Here is a 24,223-nt window from a genome sequence, read left to right as displayed (position 1 = left end):
ATGAAGGCTCGAGGATGAATGTTGATGAAGATCTCAAAGTGGCAAACCACGTTTCTCCCCTCAGGAAGAAACAAATCAAGTGGTCAAGGCTGAAACAACTTCATGAAAGGCAATGGAAGGAAATGTCTCATGATGTGCCATGGAAGATTGCTCAATTATCCACATGTCTGAATTAAAAGATGCCAAATCAACTGAAGCAAATTTAAACTGCTGTGAAGATACCTGCTGAACAACCTCTGCAGGCACAAAAGATGGGATGATAGGAATGATCAAACTGCCATCAAAGAGGAATGGAATATATTTAATCGTGTCCCCAATCTCTGGAGAGTGTGATGTATCAAACAACCCTGCAATGCCTGGTAAGTACTCATCCCACTCTGGTGAAACTAGAAGGGAACAATCAACCCGCTGAACTGAATTGATCTCTGAAGAAGCAGGAGATGGAGGAGGATCGACACAAGTCTCAGGAACCATTGTGGATGACTGAAGCACACATAGGTTCAAGTGACCAAACCTCTCCTCAGATTTGTGATGTACTCTTGATGCATGAGAGATATGACTAGTCAATGGAATTGTATGCTCAATGGGAGCAAAATGTGAGAAGTCATACAATCGGGATGTATGATCAACATTGCCAATTGCAATAAGTTCTCTACTATGCAGATCTTTGATGAGCACTGAATTAGGGGTGAACTCAACTGTCTTGCCTATCCCATTGTGAGTAATCTGGTAAATGGAAAGGAGATTGGAAGATAATGCAAGGACACAAAGAACACTATTGAATGTGCCACCATCAATCTCAATAGATCCACTCCCATTAACACTCAATAAGTGTTATTATCCATCAAAATATGTGGAAATGCATGATGCTCAAAGGAAGAGAACATATCGTCTGATGATACCATATGATGTGAAGTTCCTGAATCTAGAAGTAACCTAGAGGAGTGAGAATGTGTCGATCCATAGAGAGCACGACCTTTCATCTTGTCTTCACCACGTGTCATAGATGAAGACCTAGAATGTCTATGTCCTGAAGTGATTGAAGAGGATGTACTAGATGAAGGTGGCTGAATATTATTCTTTCGAAGAAGTTATTTCAGTTCATCAATCTGTTTTGCATTACACCAATGCTCATCATGTCCTTGCTTTGTGCAATAAGCACACTGAGACTTGTCCTTCTTGGATGAAGACCTCGTGGAAGATGTGCAAGAATCTGAATCATGTCCATGAGACTCTGAAGTTAGAGGCGTCTGAGTAGATTGTGTATCTCTTTTCTTTTGCTTCTTTTTCTATTTCCCTATAGATGTAGGAGTTTGAGGAACCAAGGCTTGAGATTTGGAACTAGAAACTGAATCAAGTTGTGATAGCATGGCCCACTCCCGTGTCAAGTGCTCACAAAACATCTCAAATGAAGGCATAGTGAATGTAGTACCCAAAGCATCCATGGTGGAATAGAATGATGAAGCAAAGAATTTAAACTGGCCTCGAAGCTTGGACAAAATCAAGAAGATGCACTCTTTATCAGTCTTCTGCTTGCCACAACCTTGTAACTCTGATCTGATGGATTTCAACTTCGCTAGAAAGTCCTCAATGGAAGGAAATGAATCAGGTGTCAATGATGTCAAATCTGTCTCAAGATGAAGTGCACGAAACTCATTAATACCCCAAAAAATTTGCTCAAATCTGAGCCACATAGCCCTAGGAGTGGTGCAGGAATTAATATGGAATTGGAGATTGTCTGAAACATGCAGGGCAATCAAACTCATAGCTTGATCCCTCTTGTCCCTATGCTGAATGATCTTGTACTCACTAGTCAAGTTGGGTTGGGTTTGATCTAAACAAGAGCCTAAACCCTTAGACCAAAGTAGTTTGATCATTGTAGTCTTCTAGCTATGATAGTTGAGGGGTGAGTTTCTTAATAGAAGGATCCGCCATTAGGCTAGGGTTAGAGAAATGTAGGAATTTGAAAGATGACGATTCTACCTCCCCCCCACACCAAGAAAACAAAGCCTTTTGCACTTGTATAAGCTGAGAAATTACAAAATTTAGAAATGTCAAAAATTGAGATCACTAAGTACTTGGTGAATTATCTGAAAAAAAGGACTGCAGATTTGGATAGACTTTGAGAGCTTTTTGATGATATGCAGAAGTTTAAAATTGGAGTTTGTTTGCTCAAGTTATGGCCTTAGAAGGTCGAAATTAAAGGCTGATTTTGGAGGCCTAGTATGTCAGATTGCTATAGAATCTGATCAAACCACTTGCAAAATCGGATAGCCCTCTGAAACAGCTTTCTAATGTAATCTCGTTTGCCCGACTTTGACTCCGTATGACGAAGTTATGAGCAAAACATTGAAGACTGCTTTTTAGGGCTTCAAAGGCTTTGAAGGGCCCTGAAAAATGAAAAATTTCTGAAAATAGCAACTTTTCTAAAATAGAGAGTTTCAGAAAATAGCAAATTCCCAAAATAGAAACTTGCCAAAAATAGAAATTTTTTGAAAATAGAAACTTGCCAAAAATGGAAACTTGCTAAAAATGGAAACTTTCCAAAAACGGAAATTTTTGAAAATGGAAACTTTGAAATTAATTTGCAAGGAATTCCCAATCTTCGATTTTGACAAATTGACAGGCGATTCTAGGGTTCTTGAGCTTCATGAGCATGATGGTGACGTACGTTTTTCCCCAAACTGACTAGATTTTTCAGCTACCCCCAAAACTTGCCTCGAAAAACATGTGCTTAGCCAATTTGACCCCAAATTTCTACTGCTCGGATTTTGACGAAACGATAGTCTATCTTAGGCTTTTTGAATGCTATAGATGCAATGGTGGTGCCCGTTTTGCTCCAAAATTGATAAAAAAATTGCCCACCTCCAAATCCACAAAAAACAAATATGTGACCCTGCAACGCTTTTGAGTAAAGAAACCATCAAAACTTGAGAAGGGGCTTTCTAAATCCATGCTTTGATACCATGTTGAATTTTGCAACACAAGCACCTGCAAGATCAAACAACAAACACAAACATATTCCACAAATGAGAGTTGCACAAATGAATGCTATATTACCGTTGATGGTGTTTTTACGCACTGTGCAACACAAAATAAAATACTAAGTATTCCATCCTCTCTTGAACAAAGACTCCCAAATGCTAAGCTGCGTGATCAAGTGGGACGATTCCAAGGTTCTCGAATGTCAGGTCTTGACGTGCTCTTGGATAGACTTAGTTGTATATGATGTGATATTGCTGGGATCATAGGGTAGACTTACGTTGAATGCCTGAATGCTCGAATGATGCTAGAACATGGGATTTCACTTGATTTCTTAAAAAAAGGAAAAAGGGATGAGGGTTTAGGAAACTAATCTAACTCTTGGAATGTAAGAGCAATGGACAATCTTTGGTGGAATTCAACTAAGTCTTGCTTCAACATGCAGCGAACATGTCCACAAGGCTAGTGCAATCTCCCAAGGATAGCTTTATGATTTTCAAATCATCACCACAAGCATAGACACCATCAAGTTGATGCATATCAATGAAGAAGCGATAATTGAAGTTAAGTTTTGGCTAAGATGGATCCAGTTGACTACGCAAGGCACTTTACCATCAGCAAGGTGTTATTAGTATGGATATACGAATTTCATCATTGATCATGCACAAAGTTCTTCCATTCATCTAAACAACATGAAAATCAAATTGAGAAGTAGAAACCATGCAAATTGTTGAATCAACATATATAATTCACCATATCTTCAATGAAGTTTACATGCTTCTTGCAACAATGTCTTGGCAACAATCTTTTCCTTCCCTTCCTACTCTACTCTAATTATTTGCTATTTGCTACTCTATTCTATATTCGCTATTCACTATTAACTTTTACAAATGAAGAAGTGGGGCCTTACATAGTGCTCTCATTACAATTTAGTGGCTCAGATCGATTTGCAATCAATGGCCAAGATTGGAAGATAAAAACCCTAATTAGGGTTTGTTACACCCATTGCAAAGCATTTAATACTTGACCAATGCTAGGATTACATTTGATAGGATACATGTTGTAATGTCCCCATTTTAGCCTGTTATCAGATGATGTGTCGTTAGCCATTTCGCCTTGGTCCTGAGGGCTAACTAGGACTTCACAGGAATTAGAGAGGGTTTTGGCCTAGGCAATTTCAGTTTTAGGGTAATCGGAGTTGTTTTGGCAGGGTTTCCGGATACTTACTATTTATAGTAAGTCAATAGTGGCTTAGTGGCTGGGAATATTTGATGCATTTTATGATGTTAGTATTTTGGTGATCTTAATTCTTCATCAAGTTTGCAAAAATTAATGAGCCATTTATTTATTGGGTGATTAAGTAATAATTATAAAAGTTAAATATTTAACTTTAATGAATTATTAATGCTGGGACTAATGTTTTAAGGGAAAAATTAAAAGTTCCCTTTAATGAGGAGTCATAAGGGGGATAATATTATTTTATTATAACTTGTTTAGTCCCACATTTGTGGTGCATTGGGAATCATGCCCATAGTGAAGTTATAAATATGAGTCTTTAATGCTGGCTGGGGAGGGGGAAATTGGTTTTTCTTGGGATTTGTATTCCTGGAAGAGTTTCTGGAAATCTGAGGCTTTTGAGGACGAAATCCCTCAATTAGCAACATTTTTTACACCTCTGAAATACCAGGCCTGGGAAATCTGAAAGTAAATTGCAGAGATTGAAAACCAATAGCAATGGATTTGTGGAACCAGTGAAAAGGGAAAATTGCAGGTTATGTGGATATTTATCAAACTCATATTTTGAAAACTGTCAGTTTCATTTGGAAGCATTTGAATGTTCGGATTTAGTCATCGTGGTTCAGATTGAGCAGAGAGTATTTATTGGTTAAAAATCGCAGGACTTATGCTTCAGGTAGGAACTCTATTTCCTGCGCAAGAGTCTGTAGAGTGTGAGGTTCGACATGCCTTTTGGAGTTCGATACAGTAGGGAGAATACGCAGGGAAATTATTATTTACAAGCACCGTGTGTTTTTGAATTTATTGGGGAAACACTGCTGTAAGTTTTATGATTACCAGTCCAGCACGTGGAAGTAATACAGAATGCAGTATTCAGTTGCTTGGACGAGAGCCTTGGACAAACCGTGGCAGCATATAATAGCTGCGACTTGCTAGCTGCACAAGAGTTGGATATCAACCAAGGAGGCTACCGGTGTTAGGGAGAGCTGTTGAAGCGTGGGGGCAGACTGCGATAACTTGTGTCTAGATATTACTGGGCTGAGCACTCTATTTTCTGGGTGTGGAAATAAGCTGGGCTGTGGCGTGGGTACAACCTGTGAATAAAGACATTGTTAGCGGCTAGGAATCGATTGCAATAACATTCCTTTCGAACCAGGTTTGACATGTTTGTAGTTTGCAAATGTTGACTGATTTGCTTGTAGCTGTGACGATTGAAATTAAATTTGGGAAGTCATGAACATGGAGTTGTAATATTCTGGAAATTACAGTGTCTTGGTTGCAAAGTTTGAAACTATTTTACTTGTGATGCTGACTCATTGTTATATCGAATACAATAAGTTGTTGTAGCTCATAACGCAATAAGAATCAGCAATTCACTATATATTGCATCAAAAGGGAAAACAGTACAAGGGTAGTTTGCAGGATATCTGTTTGATTTGATTCTTAGCCTGTTTGGAAAGAAATTGTGGCAGAATAGGGTGGCCTGAAAAGTTTGCTTGATTTATATTGCTTGCATTTAGCGTTAAATTTGTGGTTGAGTGCAAACTGTATGCTCTAATGCCCACAAGCAAACCTGGAATAGATGCAAGTCAACCGTTCGATAAAATATCTTGAGTCTGATTGGTAGTTAACAGAAGCAAATAGGTCCAGCCTATTACAGTGGTATTAGAGCTATTGAGTCTGCCATCCTGTGGAGTTGGATGTTAAAGTGTTAAAGTTTAGCAAGTAACTAAGGGAAAAACATTATGAAACCAACAACAGAACAAGTCATGGGTCCTCTTTCAAAAGAATTAATTGAAACTTTTCAGTGTGAGCAGCTAAGGGATTTGCAGAAAGAAAATGAAGTGGGAAATTGACTCTCTATACTTGGATTAAGATGGGAGTCTATGAAATTTTTTGATGATATTCTCTATAAGTTACAGGAATCAGATTCATATTTGTCCAAGGTAGATCAATCAGACTGGAGGATTTTAAATTGGGCTTTGAAGCCATCGATGCTTGCTTTGGTCCAGCACAGGTTATTGAAACATCCTTGTGAAAATGTGAGACTTGCAGTTGCCTCTTGTCTCAGTGAGATTACAAGAATAACAGCTCCGGTAGCACTGGCGACCTTTCTTCCCAAGTTTCACTGCTGGTTGATGATGGATTTACTGGTATTCCACAATGTTGCTGTCTTCCTATGGCAAACCCGCTGATCAAATGGAGGTAATTGACTGCTATTGATGGCTGATTTTGACTTCTTGATAATTTTGCCTTGATGACATCGCCTTGGTTGTCAATGAATGCTCTCGATGTCCTCTTAAAAAAGTTGAACTCCTTACTGATGTTGATTGAATTCAGGGTGCTTGATAATTGCAATGTTGCTGTGCCTGATGATAAATTCGCTGACTGGGAGTATCAATCCATTGTGGGCAAAATGAGTTCGGTGTTCCCTTTTGGTGTAACCTAGATCACATACCAATGGTGGGATTTCTATGAATCATTGGAATGCATACAATTCGCTGTGTCTTAGCATAATCGCTCTTCACCTTAAGTCGCTATCAAGGGATGCAATGGTGTCATACAGTTATAATAGCACTGCTTCTAAATGGAGTTGCTATTTGTTTAGATGGATTCTTTATCTTTAAATGAGATCGCTGGCCTTCAAATTTGAAGTCACTGTAGAATGATCATTGCCTGAGATAGGATTCAAATTGCCATCCTTAAAGAACAAACTCACTAGAGAATGAAGGCAGTTTGCTGTTGTAGCAAGGGCAAATTCGCTGATAATAGTTGAGTTGCTGTAAGGCAGTTGCAATGTCGATCTTGTATTGATCAAATGCAATGATTAACACAAAGTAATAGTTGTTTGGGAATCACGATACCTGAATACAGGTGCTAGATGACCTTCATTTAATACAATGCATTTAAAACAATAGGCTTCCAGATCACATTCATTTAATGATGTAAAGCTATCAATTTCGATTTGTAAATAAAAGCTCCTTATCCAAAATCGTGGTAATCAATTTTAAATGTTTTTCACTTGCGCGCCACCCTCTATTTAATGTCCTTCAATCATCATTTTGAAATTGACCTCAAGCCTTGGAATCCATATTAAATGCATTTTGAGATTGCATCGTTGGAAGTTCAAGACATGGCTGCCTTTCCTTTCATCTTGATCGAACTTGACTTGATAAAAGATACTTTCTTGGTTGTAGATCATCAAAGTCAAAGACAAGGTGTCTTGGTCAATGACAGGGGGTGTCGAAAGCAATGACAGGGGCTGTCGAAAGCAATGACAGGAGGTGTTCGAAAGCAATGACAACCTAGATCATTTTCATGCCTCAGCCAAAATTTTGATTTTACAATTTTGAAGGAGAATTGCATTTGAAAGAAATTGCAAGGCTAAGTTCATCCTTCCTAACCCAAAAGAAGTGCTGATGTCAGTTTAGCCTCTATGCTGAAGTGGCATTATCAATGCCTTAGAAACATTTTGCTCTCTTCTCTAAAGTTGGTGGGGCACAAACAATACCATACGCAACTGCCTCCATAGTGTTTTGTGGGGCCAGCAATGTTAATACCTTAAAAAACTCCTCCTCCTTAGTCCCCACGTTAAGAGCTTGTGGGCCCATACAATGGCACGGTAGTAAAGGGGAGTCAAAGGCAAATGCAATGGCTTAAGAATTTTTTTTGAAGTCTCCACGCCAAAATTTGTGGGCCCAAGCATATTACGTGGCAAGGTTGTGAAGAGGGAAAGTTAAGGTAATGAGTTTAGAAGGGGGTGTGCGGTGAAGAAAGGGGAGCAAATAGGATGTTGTAAATGGGAGATGCTGCGGGGGTATCTGAAGGAAGATACGGTGGTAAGGTGAAGGAAAAGGTAAGGATGGGAAGCGGGTAGATTAGGAGCTGCGGGATTATAAGGAATAAGGAAAGGTAAGGGTGTAAGGTGTAGGATGTAAGGTGGGTGATGGGAGTTTGGGAGGTGTAAGATAGGATGATGTGGGAGGTATAAAGGGTAATGAAGGGAGTTAGGATAGGATAGGGGTAGTGGATAGTGAGGGTGATAAGGGAGGTTTAGGATGTAAGGAAAACGGGATGAGGGTGTGAAATATAGAATGTAGGTTAGAAGATGTAGGAAATGGTAGGTGAGAGATATAAGATGAGAGATAAATATGAAGTGGGGGTAATGGAAGGTAGTAAAGATAGAAGTTAAGAAAGTGTGGGGATTGGAAAGAGATGGAAGTGGTAGTGAGGGTGAAGGTAATTAAGATGATGAATGGTAGGAAATGGTAAGTGGGAGGTAGTAAAGGAGTTGAAGGTGGGGAATGAAGGTTAGAGGAAGGTAGGCTAAGGGATGGAGAGGTTTAGGGAAGGGAAGAAATGAAGGGAAGAAAATGGAAATGAGGGGAGATGGAAGAGAATGGAAGTGGAAGGTGAGAGTGGAGGGTGTGAGATGGCAATGGGAAGTGATCGGGTTTGGGCACCCACTAGCGGTGCTGCAAGAGGCAAGTCGGTAGCTTGGTTGGGCAAAGGAAGTGCTGTGCTTGACTTCATCCCAAAGAGAGACTTGTCTTGATTACATCTTAGCCACCAAGGATACTACACTTCTTCCAAAATGCAAGGCTAATAGCCAAAAGACTCTACAACTATCCTAGAAAGCAGAAAAAATGGGGGTCCCCATTTGCAATGGGGCGATGTGTGAAAATGTCACAACAATTACTCACAAGCAAAGAATACAAAATTACAGGATGTATTACAATTGTACAATGAAGTGCTTATAAAGAAAGCACAAAGATAAATTTAGGAGAACTAATGTGCAAGCATGAGGAGGTAAATAAAGCTCAAGTCTAGTTAAACTAGATGCATAATAGCTAAACTAGGTGCACAACTAAAATAAGCACTCCTAAGTGAACTTAAGCAAAAAAGCATAGCTAGTTGTAAAAAAGCAACTAATAGCTAAATATGCTCTACCAATATCTATTGAGACTTGGGCAAGTTGTGTAATTGTAGCATCTAAATCAGTAACGTTCAAAACGAGCTACGAGAAAAAAATGGTGAGTGCAAGTTTTGTGTTGAAAAAATGAGGTGAAATGACAAAAAGAAGGAAAGGTAGGGCAAAATTAGGGCCGGGGGCATTTTTGTTTTTTAAATGGTTCTTTTACTTGTGGGCCCTTTTTTAGACACCCATGGTGTCAAAAACACTTGGGTTTGCTCAGGATTTGGCTTGGGCTTCAGGTTTGGACCCAAGGCAAACCTGAATTGATCTCAAACCCGGATTGAACTTGAACCTGAACCCGTACCTAGACCCAAACCCACAAATCCGGTAACAGAGCTTTATAGCCTTTTTGAAGGACTTGGAGGTCATGTTGGAGAGCCCAAGATCCAATATTGAAGGGTCATGGGTAGGATAAGAGGCCCGAGGAGTATTCATACTACCTTTTGGAATTGAATGCCTTTTCCAAGCTAAGTAAGCATAAGCTATAAGGACTGTGATGTAGCTGCCTGAATGGGAATCTTTCATCTATCAAGGCTTTAGTTGCTTTTATAAGATTGGGAGTTTATTATGAGCACCTTTGTCCCTTAAATTAATTAATTATTGAAGATGTATATTAGAACATAATGTAAAATATCTAATATAAATATTCCATATATAAATAAATACTATCTTTATATTATTATTCTTATTATTTTTGATTGGTACCTTGGGAATTTTAATAATTTATAAATTCTAAGTCATTGATTTGGCTATTCCTTGATACTCTGCTTCTGTCCAAGAAAGAGCTAATGCTTGCTGCTTCTTGTTGGCCTATGCTATTGCACGTGTGCCAAGAATGAAAACATGTCCAAAAGTAAATTTTCTGTCATCAACAAAACCTGCCCAATCTGAAATTGTAAATCCAACTAGTCTAGGATCTTTTCTTCTGTTGTATAGAATGCCAAAGTCAACTATCCCTTTCACATATCTCAACACCCGCTTTGTTGTAAATTAGTATTTTGCCTTGGTGCTGTCATGAATCAAGAAGTGTATCACATAGCATATGTCAAATCAGGTCTAGTGGCTGTAAGATAGATAAGAATGCCCACTATTTGCTTGAAAACTGACTCATTTATTACCTTTGTGTTTGTTTTAGCTGAAAGCTTCAACTTTTTCTCCATAGTTGTAGACGAGATTTTGCAATCTGTCATGTTGAACTTGTCAAGAAAACTCGTGGTATATTTAAATTGAGAAATAAAAATACCACCACTTGTCTGCCAAACTAATACACCTAGATAGTAATGTAGGAGGCTAAGTCAGTCATGTCAAAAGCCTTACTCAAGTTACATTTGATTTGTTCAATCAAATGCACATGACTACTTGTAATGATGATATCATTTGTATAAATTATCAGTAGAATGATCTCATTGCCTACGCTTTTGACATACAAATTTGTATCCAAACGATTTCTTTGGAATCCTTGTTGAACTAAATACCTATTAATTTTAATGTACCATACCATGGGTGTGTGCTTCAAGCCATATAGAGCTTTTGTTATTCGACATATTGGATGCTCCTTTCTTGCAACCTTAAAACCTTGAGGCTGAGTTATGTACACATCTTCCTCCAAATCATCATTGAGGAAGGCACTCTTTGTGTACATTTGATGGACTTTCCAACCAAAATGTGCTGCCACGGGTAGAACTAAATGGATTGTGCTCATCTTTGTTGTAGGAGCAAATGTCTCCACATAGTCAATACCTTCTCTTTGTGAGAGCCCTTTTGTGACCGATCGTGCTTTGTACTTGTCAAGTGTACCATCAGCTCTATATTTAACTTTGTACAACTATTTGCACAATGGTTTTCTTCTGCAGTGGAAGATTTGAAAGAGTCCAGGTCTTATTTTTCATAAGACTCTTATATTCGGTTTCGATGGCTTTTTCCCATTCAGGTTTATGTTTTTCTTCCTCAAACACTTGTGGCTACTAAATTTCTTGAATGTTAGCCATAAGAGCATAGTAAATTTTGCTTTGCTTGCTCCTTCCTCCAGATGATCTACCCTTAATCATTTCATCATTGCGAACATCAACAATGGTGTTTTCCCACCACTTGGGTCTTTTTTTAAGAACCTCTCCATTCAAATTAGCATTGCCATCATGACTTGGGCTGCTTGTTTTTATTGCATTTGGATCCTAATCTAGGTTCTCAAGAAAACCTTTGGGAATTAGTACTTGCCTGAGAGACTATACATGCACCAAATCCTAAGAGTCCTTCCCCTTCAGGTGGAGCTACTTCAAGCTTGATAAGTTGTGTTTCAGTAAGCTTGATCATAGAAGAGAGTTGAAAGGGCCCAACTTCTTCATCAATCACATCATCCTTGCTGAAATTTAAGCGGTTAGTGTCAACATCAGTTAGCCGATAAGCTTTATGATTGTCATTGTACCTTGTAAGCATTGACTTTCGACTCTTCAAGTACAACTTGGATTTCTTTACATTCAAAATCCAGACATATGCAGTAAAAGAAAAAACATTAAGATGAATCACTTTCAGTTTTCTCCTAGAAAAAAGATTTCTTTCGGGTGTTCTCCTTCACTACCTATGTCAAAGACCTGTTGAGAAGATAAACTGTAGCATAAACTGCCACAGCCCAAACTTCTTGGGAACACTCTTGTTTTTCAACATACATCAGACCATATTTGTAATAGTAAGGTTCTTCCACTCAGCTACTCCATTTTGCTGTGGAGTATTGGGTGATGTGTATTGCCATTTGATACCGTGTTTAACACAAAATTCAGTGAATTCATTTGAGCAAAATTCATCTCCATTATCAGATCTAAGAGTTACGATGTCACATCCTGACTCTTTCTCTATTAATGATTTGAACTTCTGAAATTCCTTAACACACATGATTTTCGTCAAGAGAAACATCCACATTTTCCTATTGAAATCGTCAACAAACAAAAGAAAGTACCTGGCACAAGTGACCGATGTCGTATCCATTGGTCCACAAACGTTTGCATGAACCAACTGTAGGACTCTCGAGGCTCTCCAAGATTGCTTTTTTGGAAAAGGAGTTTTGTGCTACTTCCTTGCTTGGCAAGCTATGCAAACTCCCTACATATGCTATTGCATAGTAGGTAAACCCTCTACCAAATTGTCTTGTGCCAACTGAGATAAATATGTTAAGTTGAGGTGTCCATACTACTGACGCTATAATGTATTGTAAAGTGGAAAATTGGATCCTAGTGGTTCCCCTCCTAGGAGAGAGAAAGGAAACCACTAGGATGATTTTCATTTGGGAGATACTTTACATTCAAAAGAGGGGTTGAATTCTCTAGATCCAAATCCTAGAGTGAATAAGGATCTGAATACTAAGTGAATTGCAAGGGTGCAATGCAATTTACCCTCTTTTGTAAGTAGAAGAGTTGAATTATTGACTATGAAGACAAAATGGGTGAAATAAGGAGCTACCGATTCGGGATTGCACTGTAACTTCGGATTTGAGATATTTAGACTGATACGGATCTGCCCTGCAAATTTGGAGAAAAGTTGTTGGGATCGGGTTGAAGTTGCACTTGGTCCTTCTAAAAATCTGCGAGCCGAAAAGGGTTTTTCTATCTCTGAAAAATGAAGCCCAAACCTGCAATTACAGTTGTGCACCTGCAACCTACATACATAAAAGAAGGGAAGAAGGGTTGTGGATAGGGGTTTGCCTTAGTCAAACCCTAGTTGAGTAATCAACCTTGAAAGAAAGTAATTGCAAATGCTTAAATGTAAATGATGGAAATGTATACCTTGTAGATCTGCAATTCGTCGATGATGGTTGCTTTGCTTCTTGAATTTAGTCACAAGTGTTGCATGAAATGGCATGTAAGTTGACAAAACTCTTAACACACACATGCTTGCAAATGAATGTTGTAATGTTGCTCCAATGGATGAATGAAGAAGACATATGAAGAAGGAGATGTTTGAAGATTTGAACACTTGAATGTTTGATGACGATAATGGAGACCTTCCACTTGTTTACCTAATTTTCGTTTATTCTTGTATATCCTTGCCTATGCAAATGAGAGGACTAAATCTCTTTTTATACTTGCCTTGGAGGATTAATTTTCATCTCACCGAAGGCCGACAGAGGGGAATTTAAGTCTCAAAAAGCTAATTAGGGTCAAGGGCCGGATGGACCCATCTTAGGGTCACCCTAAGAGGGAGGACAAGGGCGCCACGCCTCTGTCCTGCCCTATGTTGGGGCTTGGACAGGATCCTGAGGTGATATCAGGGCTGAAACAGGAGGAGATTCAGAATGATGATGCAGAGAGGGGTCTCAATTGAACAGGGCGATGCAGTCGCAAAGGTGAGGGCCTAAAATGCGGTCAAAATTGCAAGGGTTGCAATTTTATGATGCTACATGTATATATATCTGATGCACTATGGCTGCAATGCACGCTCGTGAATCTCTCTAGTATCAACAAGTTGATTAAAATCATGATCTTTGATACCAACAACAATGGTATCTTGGATTCCTTTTCAACAATATAGCATTTGTGTTTGCTAAATATGACATCCAAATTGGGATAATGGTGCATAATCTGACTTGTAGAGAGTAAATTGAGCTCCATTGCCAATACATAATACACAATGAGAAAAATGAGACTTTTACCTCTAGAAGGTATCTGCCCATTTCCTTTGCCAACAACTATGTATTCCTCACCACCATTGAAGATCATTGAATCTAAGCAAGCTGTGTATTCTGTGAACGAATCTTTCTTGTGAGTGAAATGTTGAGATGCTCTATAATCAATGGACCATGCAAAAGACTTTGACTGATCTGCTGGTTGTTTGGTCATGAAAGCATAGAAAGCTCACTCCTACTTAGAATGTTTCGCTACATGAGCCTTTCGTGGAGGTCCTCCTGTGTTGGATCTCTTTTCAGCCAACCTCTTCTTGTAGTGCTTCTTCATATGACCAACTTCACCACAGGAGTGACGTAATATTTTTTAGATTCTTCAAAGCATCTTCATTATTCCCATGACCTTTCTTTTGAGGCCACTTCTCTTCGCTTATGTCCTTGGTTGCAAAGGCTTGCTCCACATTCATTGTATCACTGCTGCTATCAAATTGCTTCTTCCATTTGTCCAAGGGCTTCTTCGGGTCAACACTGGTAGATGTGATGTTGAGTGTTTCAATAAAATGTTCATATAAGCTTTTTATCATTATAACCACCATATCTTCTACTTCTTCTTCCATCGTGTGACCTATGACTTGCAATTGATTGTGAATGTCTTTGATCTTCATCAAATGTTCTTGCAAAGACATCTTCTTATCCTTCATGATTGAGAAAAGCATGTTTTCCAGGATTGAGAAAAGACATCTTCTTATCCCTCCCACAATTTGAAATCATGAACACTAAACCTGGCTGCCTTGAAAGAAGACCGCAAAATTTTTGAAAACCATAGGCAGCAAACAACACAGATGAAATTGTAGAAAACCCTAGACATGTTTTTTCTGCCCTAGCTGTCGATAAGCTTACAGTCATGACCAAAAAATACCTGTTGTGCTTCAAAAAAACGAATTTAATGCTTAAAGTGGCTTATATAGAAAAAAATACATGTTGTGAAGCAGTTCTTTGTACATACTTAAAGTGGCTTATATAGAAATGCTCGGTCTGAAATGGTACATGGCATTTTTTTTTCTTTGGAAGAGGGAATTGTGAAATTCTGATTCTTTTAATTTATGATGGCACAAGTGCTTACTTTTGGAGGGTTGGAACTTTCCTGAAAATGGGAATTTTTCGTTTGAGCAAAAAAAATTGGATGGAACTCATCTTGCCACTGTAAACTTTATGGAAAAGTTTGCATTACAACAGTTTGCTGAAAACTCAAACCCATCAGACCCAGACTTTCTCAGCAAGTCAACTAGTGGATAACCATATTTAGAAGTCGTTTGATCAGGATAGCCATGTACAAGTTAATTGACCGATATTGTCCTTGCATTGGTGAGGAAGATTTCATTTTCCATGTATGTAAGGCAGGTTGACCCTCCTCCCTGATTTGCTTTGATTTATACTTGATTGTACAATTATTAATTAGCATTTTTTACTGATCATGTTAAGCCATTGTTTTTAGAATGCATGGTCTGTATTTGTATATTTCTTTAGGCATGCCTCATGCAACGGATGGACAATGTTGGAGCTGAATATGCCATTACTAAATGCTTTGTCAAATCATTATTTTACAAGGTTCTCAAATAGATGAATTAACATATCTATGAATTAACTAGCCCGCTTAATATACCTGCCAATTCATCTGAATTGGATTGTCCTAGACTTATTTGTCTAAGCATATTGGAAATCTTTATTTACTTTTAAATTTTTAATCGAAGATTGGGGAATACTTTCATGTTTTCTTCAGGCTTCAACAAACAAGCCCTAGTTATGAGCTGTAGAATGCCATGTTCTAGTTTTGGTTTGACATTAAGGGTTGTTAGAACTCACTTGAATTTACTTTGTTTATCACCTTTTATTTTAAATATAAAAAGGTTGTACTACTGAATAAGCAACATGGTACTTAAACAGAAATTTTGTAATTAACAATAAATGTAGCCAGTATGATTGCCCTTTTTTCAATGAATTAGAAATCATATTCACAACTAGTGCTTATTTGGCAGGTTGGAGACTCCAAGTTATAAACTTCTAGGCATCATATTTGTTATATCATTTGGAGTTATGCTGACAGGTAAAATTTCATCTCTCTTAAAACATTTGGTTTTATCATTTGACATTTTCTTTTATTGGCAAACAGGCTTGTTTTCCAAATTAGACTAGACTTTTTGAAAGCACGAAATATATGACTCAAGTAATGCTGTATCCTCACGAGCACCCATTGAGAGTGCATCAGTTTTCACTTCGAGAGACTTTATTGACTATTGTGAGCAACCACTAAATATTCAGAGAAGAGTCTTGGCATTCCTTATACTTAGGCAACGTTGTCAGCATGAAATCCCAAATTTTGATATTAACAAAGGTTTAAAATATTCTATTTGTGTAGATTCTTGAGCACATACTAGTTTATTTGAAATGGCATGTGAAATAGCCTTTTTTGAACTGAAGTTACTAATTCTATTTAAATGATAATATGCTGAAAATATAAATGATAATGTTTTTGCTTTGTAGTGATGAAAAGAGTTTTTCTTTTGTTATCTTTCATGTATTTTAAGGAGCATTAGAAAGCAAAATTTAAATTACTCAACAATCAGAGTAAATATGCTGTCTTCATAGCAACATTAGTATTAATTCTCTTTTTCTATCTATATTGATTGCATTATACTCGATAGGATAAAAAACATTTTCTCTAAACCTTGCAGTGTAGATGCTGTACTCATCCCTTTGACGTTTGGAAAGAACAAAACAAGAAAATTTTAGGTCATGTCAATGGGTTACACTGTTTGTGGTCCCCTTCCCCCTGTCCCAGGCAGATGTTTCTAGAACAGAAATTTCCAGGAAATTCCTTGAAATGAGTAGTTTCCCAAAAGCTATTTGAGATCTGGGAACACGTCGAGGGTGTTTCCTTCCAACTTGAAAATGTTGGGAATGATATGTAGGTGCTAATTGGCACAAAAACAACTTGAAAAAGAGCAAACCTTAAATGGGAAACAGAGAAAAAAGAAAAAGTTGAGGGAAAACCGAGTGTAAAAATCTATTGATTTGTTAAACCTTATTGTTTGCCATGTCAGGCAACTTAGGAACTGCAAATGGATTCAGTTCTGGACAAATCTGGTAACATAGTATATGATATAGAAAAAAGTTTGCAGATTTGACTATCATTTGTCAGTAGTTTGAGTAGTCATCTTGGATTTGGCTAATGGTCATTGTGTTCTGAAACTGCAGTTGCAAAATCAACGGAATTTAATTTTTGGGGATTTGCCTTTGTCATGATGGCTGCTTTGATGTCAGGTTTCCGATGGACTGTAACACAAATTCTTTTGCAGGTGTATATATATACTTGTTTCCGAATTCTTTGTTTTCTCAACTTTTGCATGTCTTAGCAGATTTGGTTTCTACTTTTCTTTTAACATCATGTTGCATGCTTTTGAGATTATTCTTTGTTAGTTTAGGCTGTATTGGTTGTTTTACCATTGCTATTATCATGGTAATCAGTGTATGCATGTAAGAAGGCCATATTTTATAGTTGTTTGTCATTTATCAATTCTATATCAAAGTTGTATGGTTGTGAATGCCTTGATTTTCTGTATCTGGTGCCTGATACATGGTGTGATGCATTGTACATGTGGCTTCGTGGGACTTGATGTGATTTCAAATGTAAGAAAGAAGAATATGGTGAGTGATTTTATCCAGAACGCTTTTGCTATGTATGGATAGAAAATAAAAAATTATTGTTAGAGCTATGTTTCTATTGCAAATTCCTCTCATACATCAAGAAAGGAAATAAGTGTCGTTTGTATTCTTTTGATTAGATTGGTAAGTGCCCCTTCATGAGCTGATGATACTACCTCATTCCTATATTATTATATTTGGATAGGACTCATGTTTATCGCTTGTTTTTAAAACAAATCCAATAATAATTCTGATTCATATTTCTTATTGTTATATTTCAGGCTTAACAAACCCCTTTGCTGTGATGAGTTACCTCACACCAGTTATGGCATTGATAACTGCTATTTTCTCTTTAATAACTGAACCTTGGTCAAGTCTTTCTAAGACTCGCTACTTTGATACTCGTCAACATCTTTTTCAGAGCTCTTTGCTCATGCTTCTTGGAGGATCACTTGCATTTTTTATGGTATGAACCCTGGGGTTAAATTGGGTTCTGAGTTTTCTATCTTTTGAGCGGAGATGTAATATAGATTATGAAAAGATAGGAAAATTTGTTTATATTGCTTTGAAAACTGGATGGAATTGGTAAATGGATTCAGAGAGTAGGATTTTCTTTCAGAATATAGGGATAATAGATATCTTTCCCTTGTTTTCTTTTGTCTTCCTTTTTCACCGCTTTCGTTTAGTTTTGATTTTAACCATAGATATTTTGAAACATAATCTGGTCTTATTTGCAACTCTTTTCAGGTGTTAACTGAATATCTTCTAATATCAGCAACTAGTGCAGTGACATTTACTGTAGCAGGCATAGTCAAGGAAGTTGTCACTATTGTGGTAATTACTTAATACTTCTATCTCTATTCTATTTTGTTTCTCAATGGATTATAGAACCTTCCTTCTATGACCGTATTTTACTTATTATGTGTGTAAACAGCTCTAAACCTGTAAAAGGAAAAACCTTAAAAACATGTTACTTCCAATGTGAGACTGGAAGATCCCCAGTGAGCTTGGGAGGTACCTTTCACAAGCTTTGGGAGACTCACATGTCATAATAAAAGCTTCTCCAGACAAATGCTTTCATGTCATTGATGAGTACCCTTCCAAAATACTAATGATTTACTGTGCTGGGACATGGGCCTCGTAACAAAGTCCATTTTATGCAGTGTTCCACGGAAGCGCGTTTCCCCTCCCAGGCCCAAGTCCCCCTGTCCCCAATACCCGTCCCTAAAACTTTTTCCCTTTGTCCCCCCGTCCCCGAAGCTCGTCCCCGCGTCCCCGAAGCTCGTCCCCGCGTCCCACCGTCTCCCTGTCCCCAATGACTGTGGAACACTGATTTTATGTATATTATCGTCAAACTCTTTTTATTTGAATTTTATTATTCTGCACTTCCACTCCATTATTTGCTTTCTTGTTTCCAACTGTGTTATCATCCCTGTATCTGGCCAAATTCTATTTATTTGTGTGAATTTGATCAATTTATGTATTCTTTTAGACAAGTTAGCCTTTCTAATCTGTCGACCCCTTTACTTTTTCCAGCTCACCACTTATGCAGTCAACAAAACTCTTTAACATTTTTTAGGTTCTTGCACAAATTAATGCAATTTGTGGTTCTTTAACCACCTACGTGGTCATGAAAACTCTTTAATTTCTTTTAGCTCCCTTGCACAAGCCAATCGGTTTGTGATTCTTTTGTTTTAAGCATCACTTATGCAACACCTGTCTTGGTATTACTTATATTTCTATTTGTGTTTGTATTGATTTTGAGCTTAATGAGGCTGAATTTATGTGCCTTTTTCATTTAGATGGGTTTCTTGAGTGTCGTCCATTGATGCTGTGAAGCTGAGTTTTTTTGGTGGTGAATTCAAGTGAGTCAATGGTCCCTTGGCATAACAGGGAATCCAATCCCCATCGTTCATGAGGTCTAAGCCTGTGAGTGCAGCAGCCCAGTAGGGGCACAAAGCCCTGGAGTATGTTGGACCAGTGAGTACTTGAACTTGGGTGGTTGCTGTAACAATGCCACCCCAATACCATTGCATTATGCTATGAACAGCAAAAAGCTTTGGGGTAAGTTTGGCATTGAGATTATAGAAGACATGGGGGCTGGCTTGCATCTTCAATATGGTTATGCTTGACCATACCTCAAGCTGCCCTCTTGCCAAAACATAGGGTTGAGCCTTTGTCCATGCATCGCCATAATTGCACTCCCTACCTCCGAGTGTTCCCATGGGCACTACAAGGTGTCTCCGCTCATGGGAATTATGAAATTATTTGTGATATGTATATGTTTCCATTGTTTTGTGGCAACTTTGGTTTCTAGATTTTGCAGATTTTTTTGAATCTGCGAATAAATGTATTTGCAATCCATATTTTCCACAGTTGCATAGATGATGTTAAAAGGTGACAGATTACAGCAGCAATGAAATTTCTTATTATTAGCTATTGAACTTGCATCTTCTTGTTGGACTATGATCTACATGACATTTTTCTCTGAAGAACTTATTCTCATTTGTGTTTGTGCTTCTTCAAGATCATTATACTTGTCAGTGCTACAATTTCAATGCAATTATTATAGTTGATGTACTAGTGGGTTGTACCTTCAGGTTGCAGTTTTCTTCTTTCATGATCACTTTACGATATTAAAGGGTGTTGGACTTGCTGTTATTATTATTGGAGTATGCTTGTTCAATTGGTACAAGTAAGTTTTTATTATTCATTGACTAAGTTGAATCATTGAAACATAATTTCTTAGTATTTAATTACAACATATGAATTGTTTTTTAAAAAATCAGTTCGAAAAGGTCAATAATTATATCTGTATTAATTGTAAAATGATTTAACAATAAACATTTTTTTTTAAATTCTCAGGGCCAAAGCATAAGGAAAACATATATACAGTTTGACATCGCTATTCCCCTTTGTGCTATTTTAGCAAGAATAACAATTGGTAGTATCAAAATTCAAATGGTTGACTGGTGGGAGGCAGCGAAAGGGGGTGCTTTCAGTCTTAGATATCATATTAAGGTCCCATAAAATTCAAAAGGTCAAAAACATCTTGAGGTAGCCTAAAAAAATTTGACAGATTGTTATAGCCGGTTTCTATGGTGTTTGGTGGTTGTTTCTGGATTTCACAAAATCTTTGATTTTTCTTTTATTTACTTTCTCTTTCATTTCATTAACCTAAATCAATTTAAGAAAGTGACATGAGCTACTAAACTTCAATCCTCATCTTAAAATCATGGAAATGAACAATTCCATCTCATGTTGACTAAGTTACGGGTTTGGGTTAGAAGGTTTGGTTTGCGGGTTTGGTCAATTTTTTGGGGGGGTTGGGTTTGAGTTGGGTTTGTCCATACTCGAATGTCATGATATATATTAAAATTTAATGTTCAAAAATAATAATGTCAAGTATCAACAATTAGCCATCATTGATCAAATATCATATGGGTCATAAAAAATATCATCATCATCATCATCCATATTGGATGATCTATGTTGTGGTAAATTAGAAGAACCACGAATAGTGTCATTCACATTGGCACTACCACTAGCACTAGCATTGACACTAGCACTCTCATGCTCACTAGGTGGCTCATAGTCATCATCAACATCAAGTGCAGCAAAGTGGGTAGAGGAAGCATCCAAGTCTATACCCTCTAGCTTGATATCCCACTTCTGTCTCCCTTTCTTTGTAGCCACTTTGTTTGTGTGTAAGGAGTCACAAGTTTGAATGCACATACACCAAGTCCTCTGCCTTTTTTGAGTGTAGTCTATTGCACTTTATTAAGTGGATGGAGTATGTGCTCCAATTCCTCTCAGATGCATATTAACTAGCAACCTATTAAGGCAAAATTAGACAGTTAGGAGTTACAAAATTCAAAAATTTAAATTATAAAATTAAAATATAAATAAAACTTGAAAGATAAAAGATTTATTTTTTATAAAACTTGTGATAATTTTGATCGCAAAAGGTTGTAGGTGCATGTAAGTTTCACCATGGAAGTACCACCAAGTATGAGCATCGACCATATACTTGACCCAAAGAGCATCAAGACCATAGTCATTGGGTTTGCAAAACCCATGAACTTAGCCTTCATTGTTTCCCGCATGTCACAATGAATGAAGAGTCTGCAAAGTGCTTCCTTGTACCCTTGAGCAACTTCAGGATCTCTATATGGGGCAACTCTTGTGGCAACAGAAAGGAGCTGAGAACTATAATATTTGGGACTCAACACAAAGGCTAGAAGATGCAACATAGTGGTCATTTTGTTCCATCTCTCTACGATGATTTGGTGTATTTCTTTTAAGAATTTTTCTTCAAGATCTTATTCTTCTGCCTTTATGATGACTTTCATCTTGTCAATCATATTTGCTTAACCTTGGCTGCCCTTGTACTGCTTGATTGCTTCCATATGGAATAATGTGGGCTGATTACCATGTTAGAAAGTGCCTCACGAACCTTCATAGGTCATCTCAACTCAATTGTGTTGGAGGCAAAATGGGTCTCAACAGCCTATTTGAAAATCAAAATCAAAATTAAAATAAAAATAAATCAAATTTACAAAAATAAAAATAAAAATAAAATAAAAATAAAATTAAAAAGATTACTAAAATGAAACATATTTATTATTTAACTCACCTTCAGCAGCTCCAGTTTTGAGAATATTCTAAATATGCCTTGTGACATATGGTGGTTGGTGACAAACATTTGGATCTCTTTAGCCTCATCATATACTTGTTTGATCCAATCAGTTTTTGGTGCCAATTAATGCCTTCTTTATCCATGTTATGAACCTTCTTTAAATAGCATATCAATGTATTAATGCCGATGCTTCCAATGGAAAAGTACCTGCTTCAGCTAATAGAATTTCATATGGGATTGTGGTTTTAACTTTGAGATTGCTTGTTATTAGATGTTTCTGGATTCTTTCTAGTTGTCTCCAACTGCAGTTTGACATGCTGCTTCCCCCAACTTCACATTAATAAAGGACAACCGGTGTGACCAACAAACCAAAAAGGGTTTTCCTGGTTTTCCAATCCCAAAGTTCTGCTTTTCTGCACCTATTTTGAAGTAAGTATGAGGCTTTTCAACCTCCCTTTATCCTTTTTGTTCTAGAAGTCTCCCAACAAAGCTTATAGTGAAAGTCAATCCCGAGATATTTGTATTCTTTCACTATTTCCAATGGACTACCTTCAAAAAGAAAGGTGATTTGCTTATCTTTTCTTTTTAATGAAAAAATTATGATTTTGGTCTTGGTGATGTTCATTTGCATCCCAACCTCCTGACAAAAGTTTTCTAAGGTTTTGAGACGTTTTTTAAATCTATGAGCTGATTTTGAAATTAGGATAAGATCATCAACATATAAAAGTAGTTTCACCACATAACCTGCCAACTGAACACCATCCCCCTCTATCTTGCTTAATCATGCTTCTAACTTATCAATGTATAGACCATAAAGTGTGAGAGATAAAGGGCAGCCCTGCTTAACTCCAATATCACTGCCAAAACATTCTGACATACCTTCACTTGTTCTGATTTTAGCTCTAACCTTCTCATATAGTCTTTGTGCTGCAGCTCTATACACATCTGGGATGCCTAGTTCTTCCATTCTGTGCCATAGTTTGTCTCTAGGAACCGTGTCAAAAGCTTTGTTAAAGTCCACAAAACAACAATAAGCTTCCTCAACTTGAGTATTCCAAATATTTTCAATCAAGTGTCTAAGAGTGATGCAGTGATCAATGGTAGAGTGTTTTGACCTAAAGCCTGCTTGCCCTTTTACCCTTTTACCCTCCTTTTCTGCTCAGCTGCTGATCCTACGTTCTACCATGCTCCCAAAGAGCTTGCCAAAGAGAGGATTGACCATAATCATGTGATAGGTAGATGGATTATTTATATCACCATTTTTAAAGAGAGGGATGACCATACTAGTTGTCCACTTGACTGGAAATCCTTTTTGATTGATGTTATTGAAAATTCTTTTTATGTGAGGGGCAAGAGTCTCAATTCCCCATTTTAAAAATTCAGCTTGTAACCCATCTGTGCCCTGTGCTTTACCACTTGCTAAATTCTTTATTCTTTGTTTAATATCATCCATTGTGAAGAGTTCCATTGATGTGTTAACAACATGTGGGTAGTCCTCCTCATGAATCTGCTCATAAAGAAGCCTAGCATATTCCAACCATTGGGCATCTGTAATGCTATTTTCAATCTTCTTTTTATTTTGCTGTAGTTCCTTCCAAAAACCTTTGGGATTATGCTTTCCAAGTGAGATTAGTTCCTTCCTTCTTTCATTTACATATTTTGTTTTTTTTGATTGCACCAATTTTTCATATTTTTTCTTGTATTCTTTGTCTATTCCTCTCTTTTTTAGTGACCTCTTGGCTGCCTTACATTCTTTGTCATACCGTGGGTTTACTGGAAAAGTGTTTGCAGCCCCATCTTGGGGTGAGACCTTTTGCATGCACTCAGCCTTGTGAATGATTGGAATCAGCAAACAGCTATGACTGTGGGCACCTATCTTATTGGTTCCATTATCCTCTTTTTTATTTTTTAGAGCATGAAAGTGTTGCTTAAGGTTAGTACAAAAGATTTCTTTATTCTCTTGATTTATGAGGATTTTGCCCTTGATAAGTATTCTCTTTTGTATGTGGTGAACCTGTCCATTGTGTTGACTGCCTGGAGAAATGCCTAACTTAACAATGATATGATTTCATCTGCATAG

At 37.4% G+C, this 24,223-nt stretch overlaps 1 protein-coding gene across 5 annotated transcripts in view; it reads left to right on the top strand.

Moving 5' to 3' along the window:
- The window catches only part of LOC131068526 (probable sugar phosphate/phosphate translocator At1g06470), a 61,135-nt gene that overhangs the window by 24,278 nt on the left and 12,634 nt on the right, over positions 1–24,223 (top strand). For 3 of the 5 annotated variants that reach the window (XM_058003716.2, XM_058003717.2, XM_058003718.2), the window contains exons 6-11: positions 15,839–15,906; positions 17,058–17,158; positions 17,495–17,507; positions 17,786–17,970; positions 18,252–18,338; positions 20,105–20,199. In XM_058003716.2, the coding sequence (XP_057859699.2) occupies positions 15,839–15,906; positions 17,058–17,158; positions 17,495–17,507; positions 17,786–17,970; positions 18,252–18,338; positions 20,105–20,199 (549 nt within the window). The remainder of the gene's footprint in view (positions 1–15,838; positions 15,907–17,057; positions 17,159–17,494; positions 17,508–17,785; positions 17,971–18,251; positions 18,339–20,104; positions 20,200–24,223) is intronic. The other 2 variants (XM_058003720.2, XM_058003719.2) reach the window with 1 other exon arrangement.

The sequence above is a fragment of the Cryptomeria japonica genome, chromosome 3 (assembly GCF_030272615.1).
Source record: "Cryptomeria japonica chromosome 3, Sugi_1.0, whole genome shotgun sequence".
Lineage (NCBI taxonomy): Eukaryota > Viridiplantae > Streptophyta > Pinopsida > Cupressales > Cupressaceae > Cryptomeria > Cryptomeria japonica.
The sequence above is the reverse complement of the archived record's forward strand: the minus strand, read 5'-3'. Positions and strand labels throughout refer to the sequence as shown.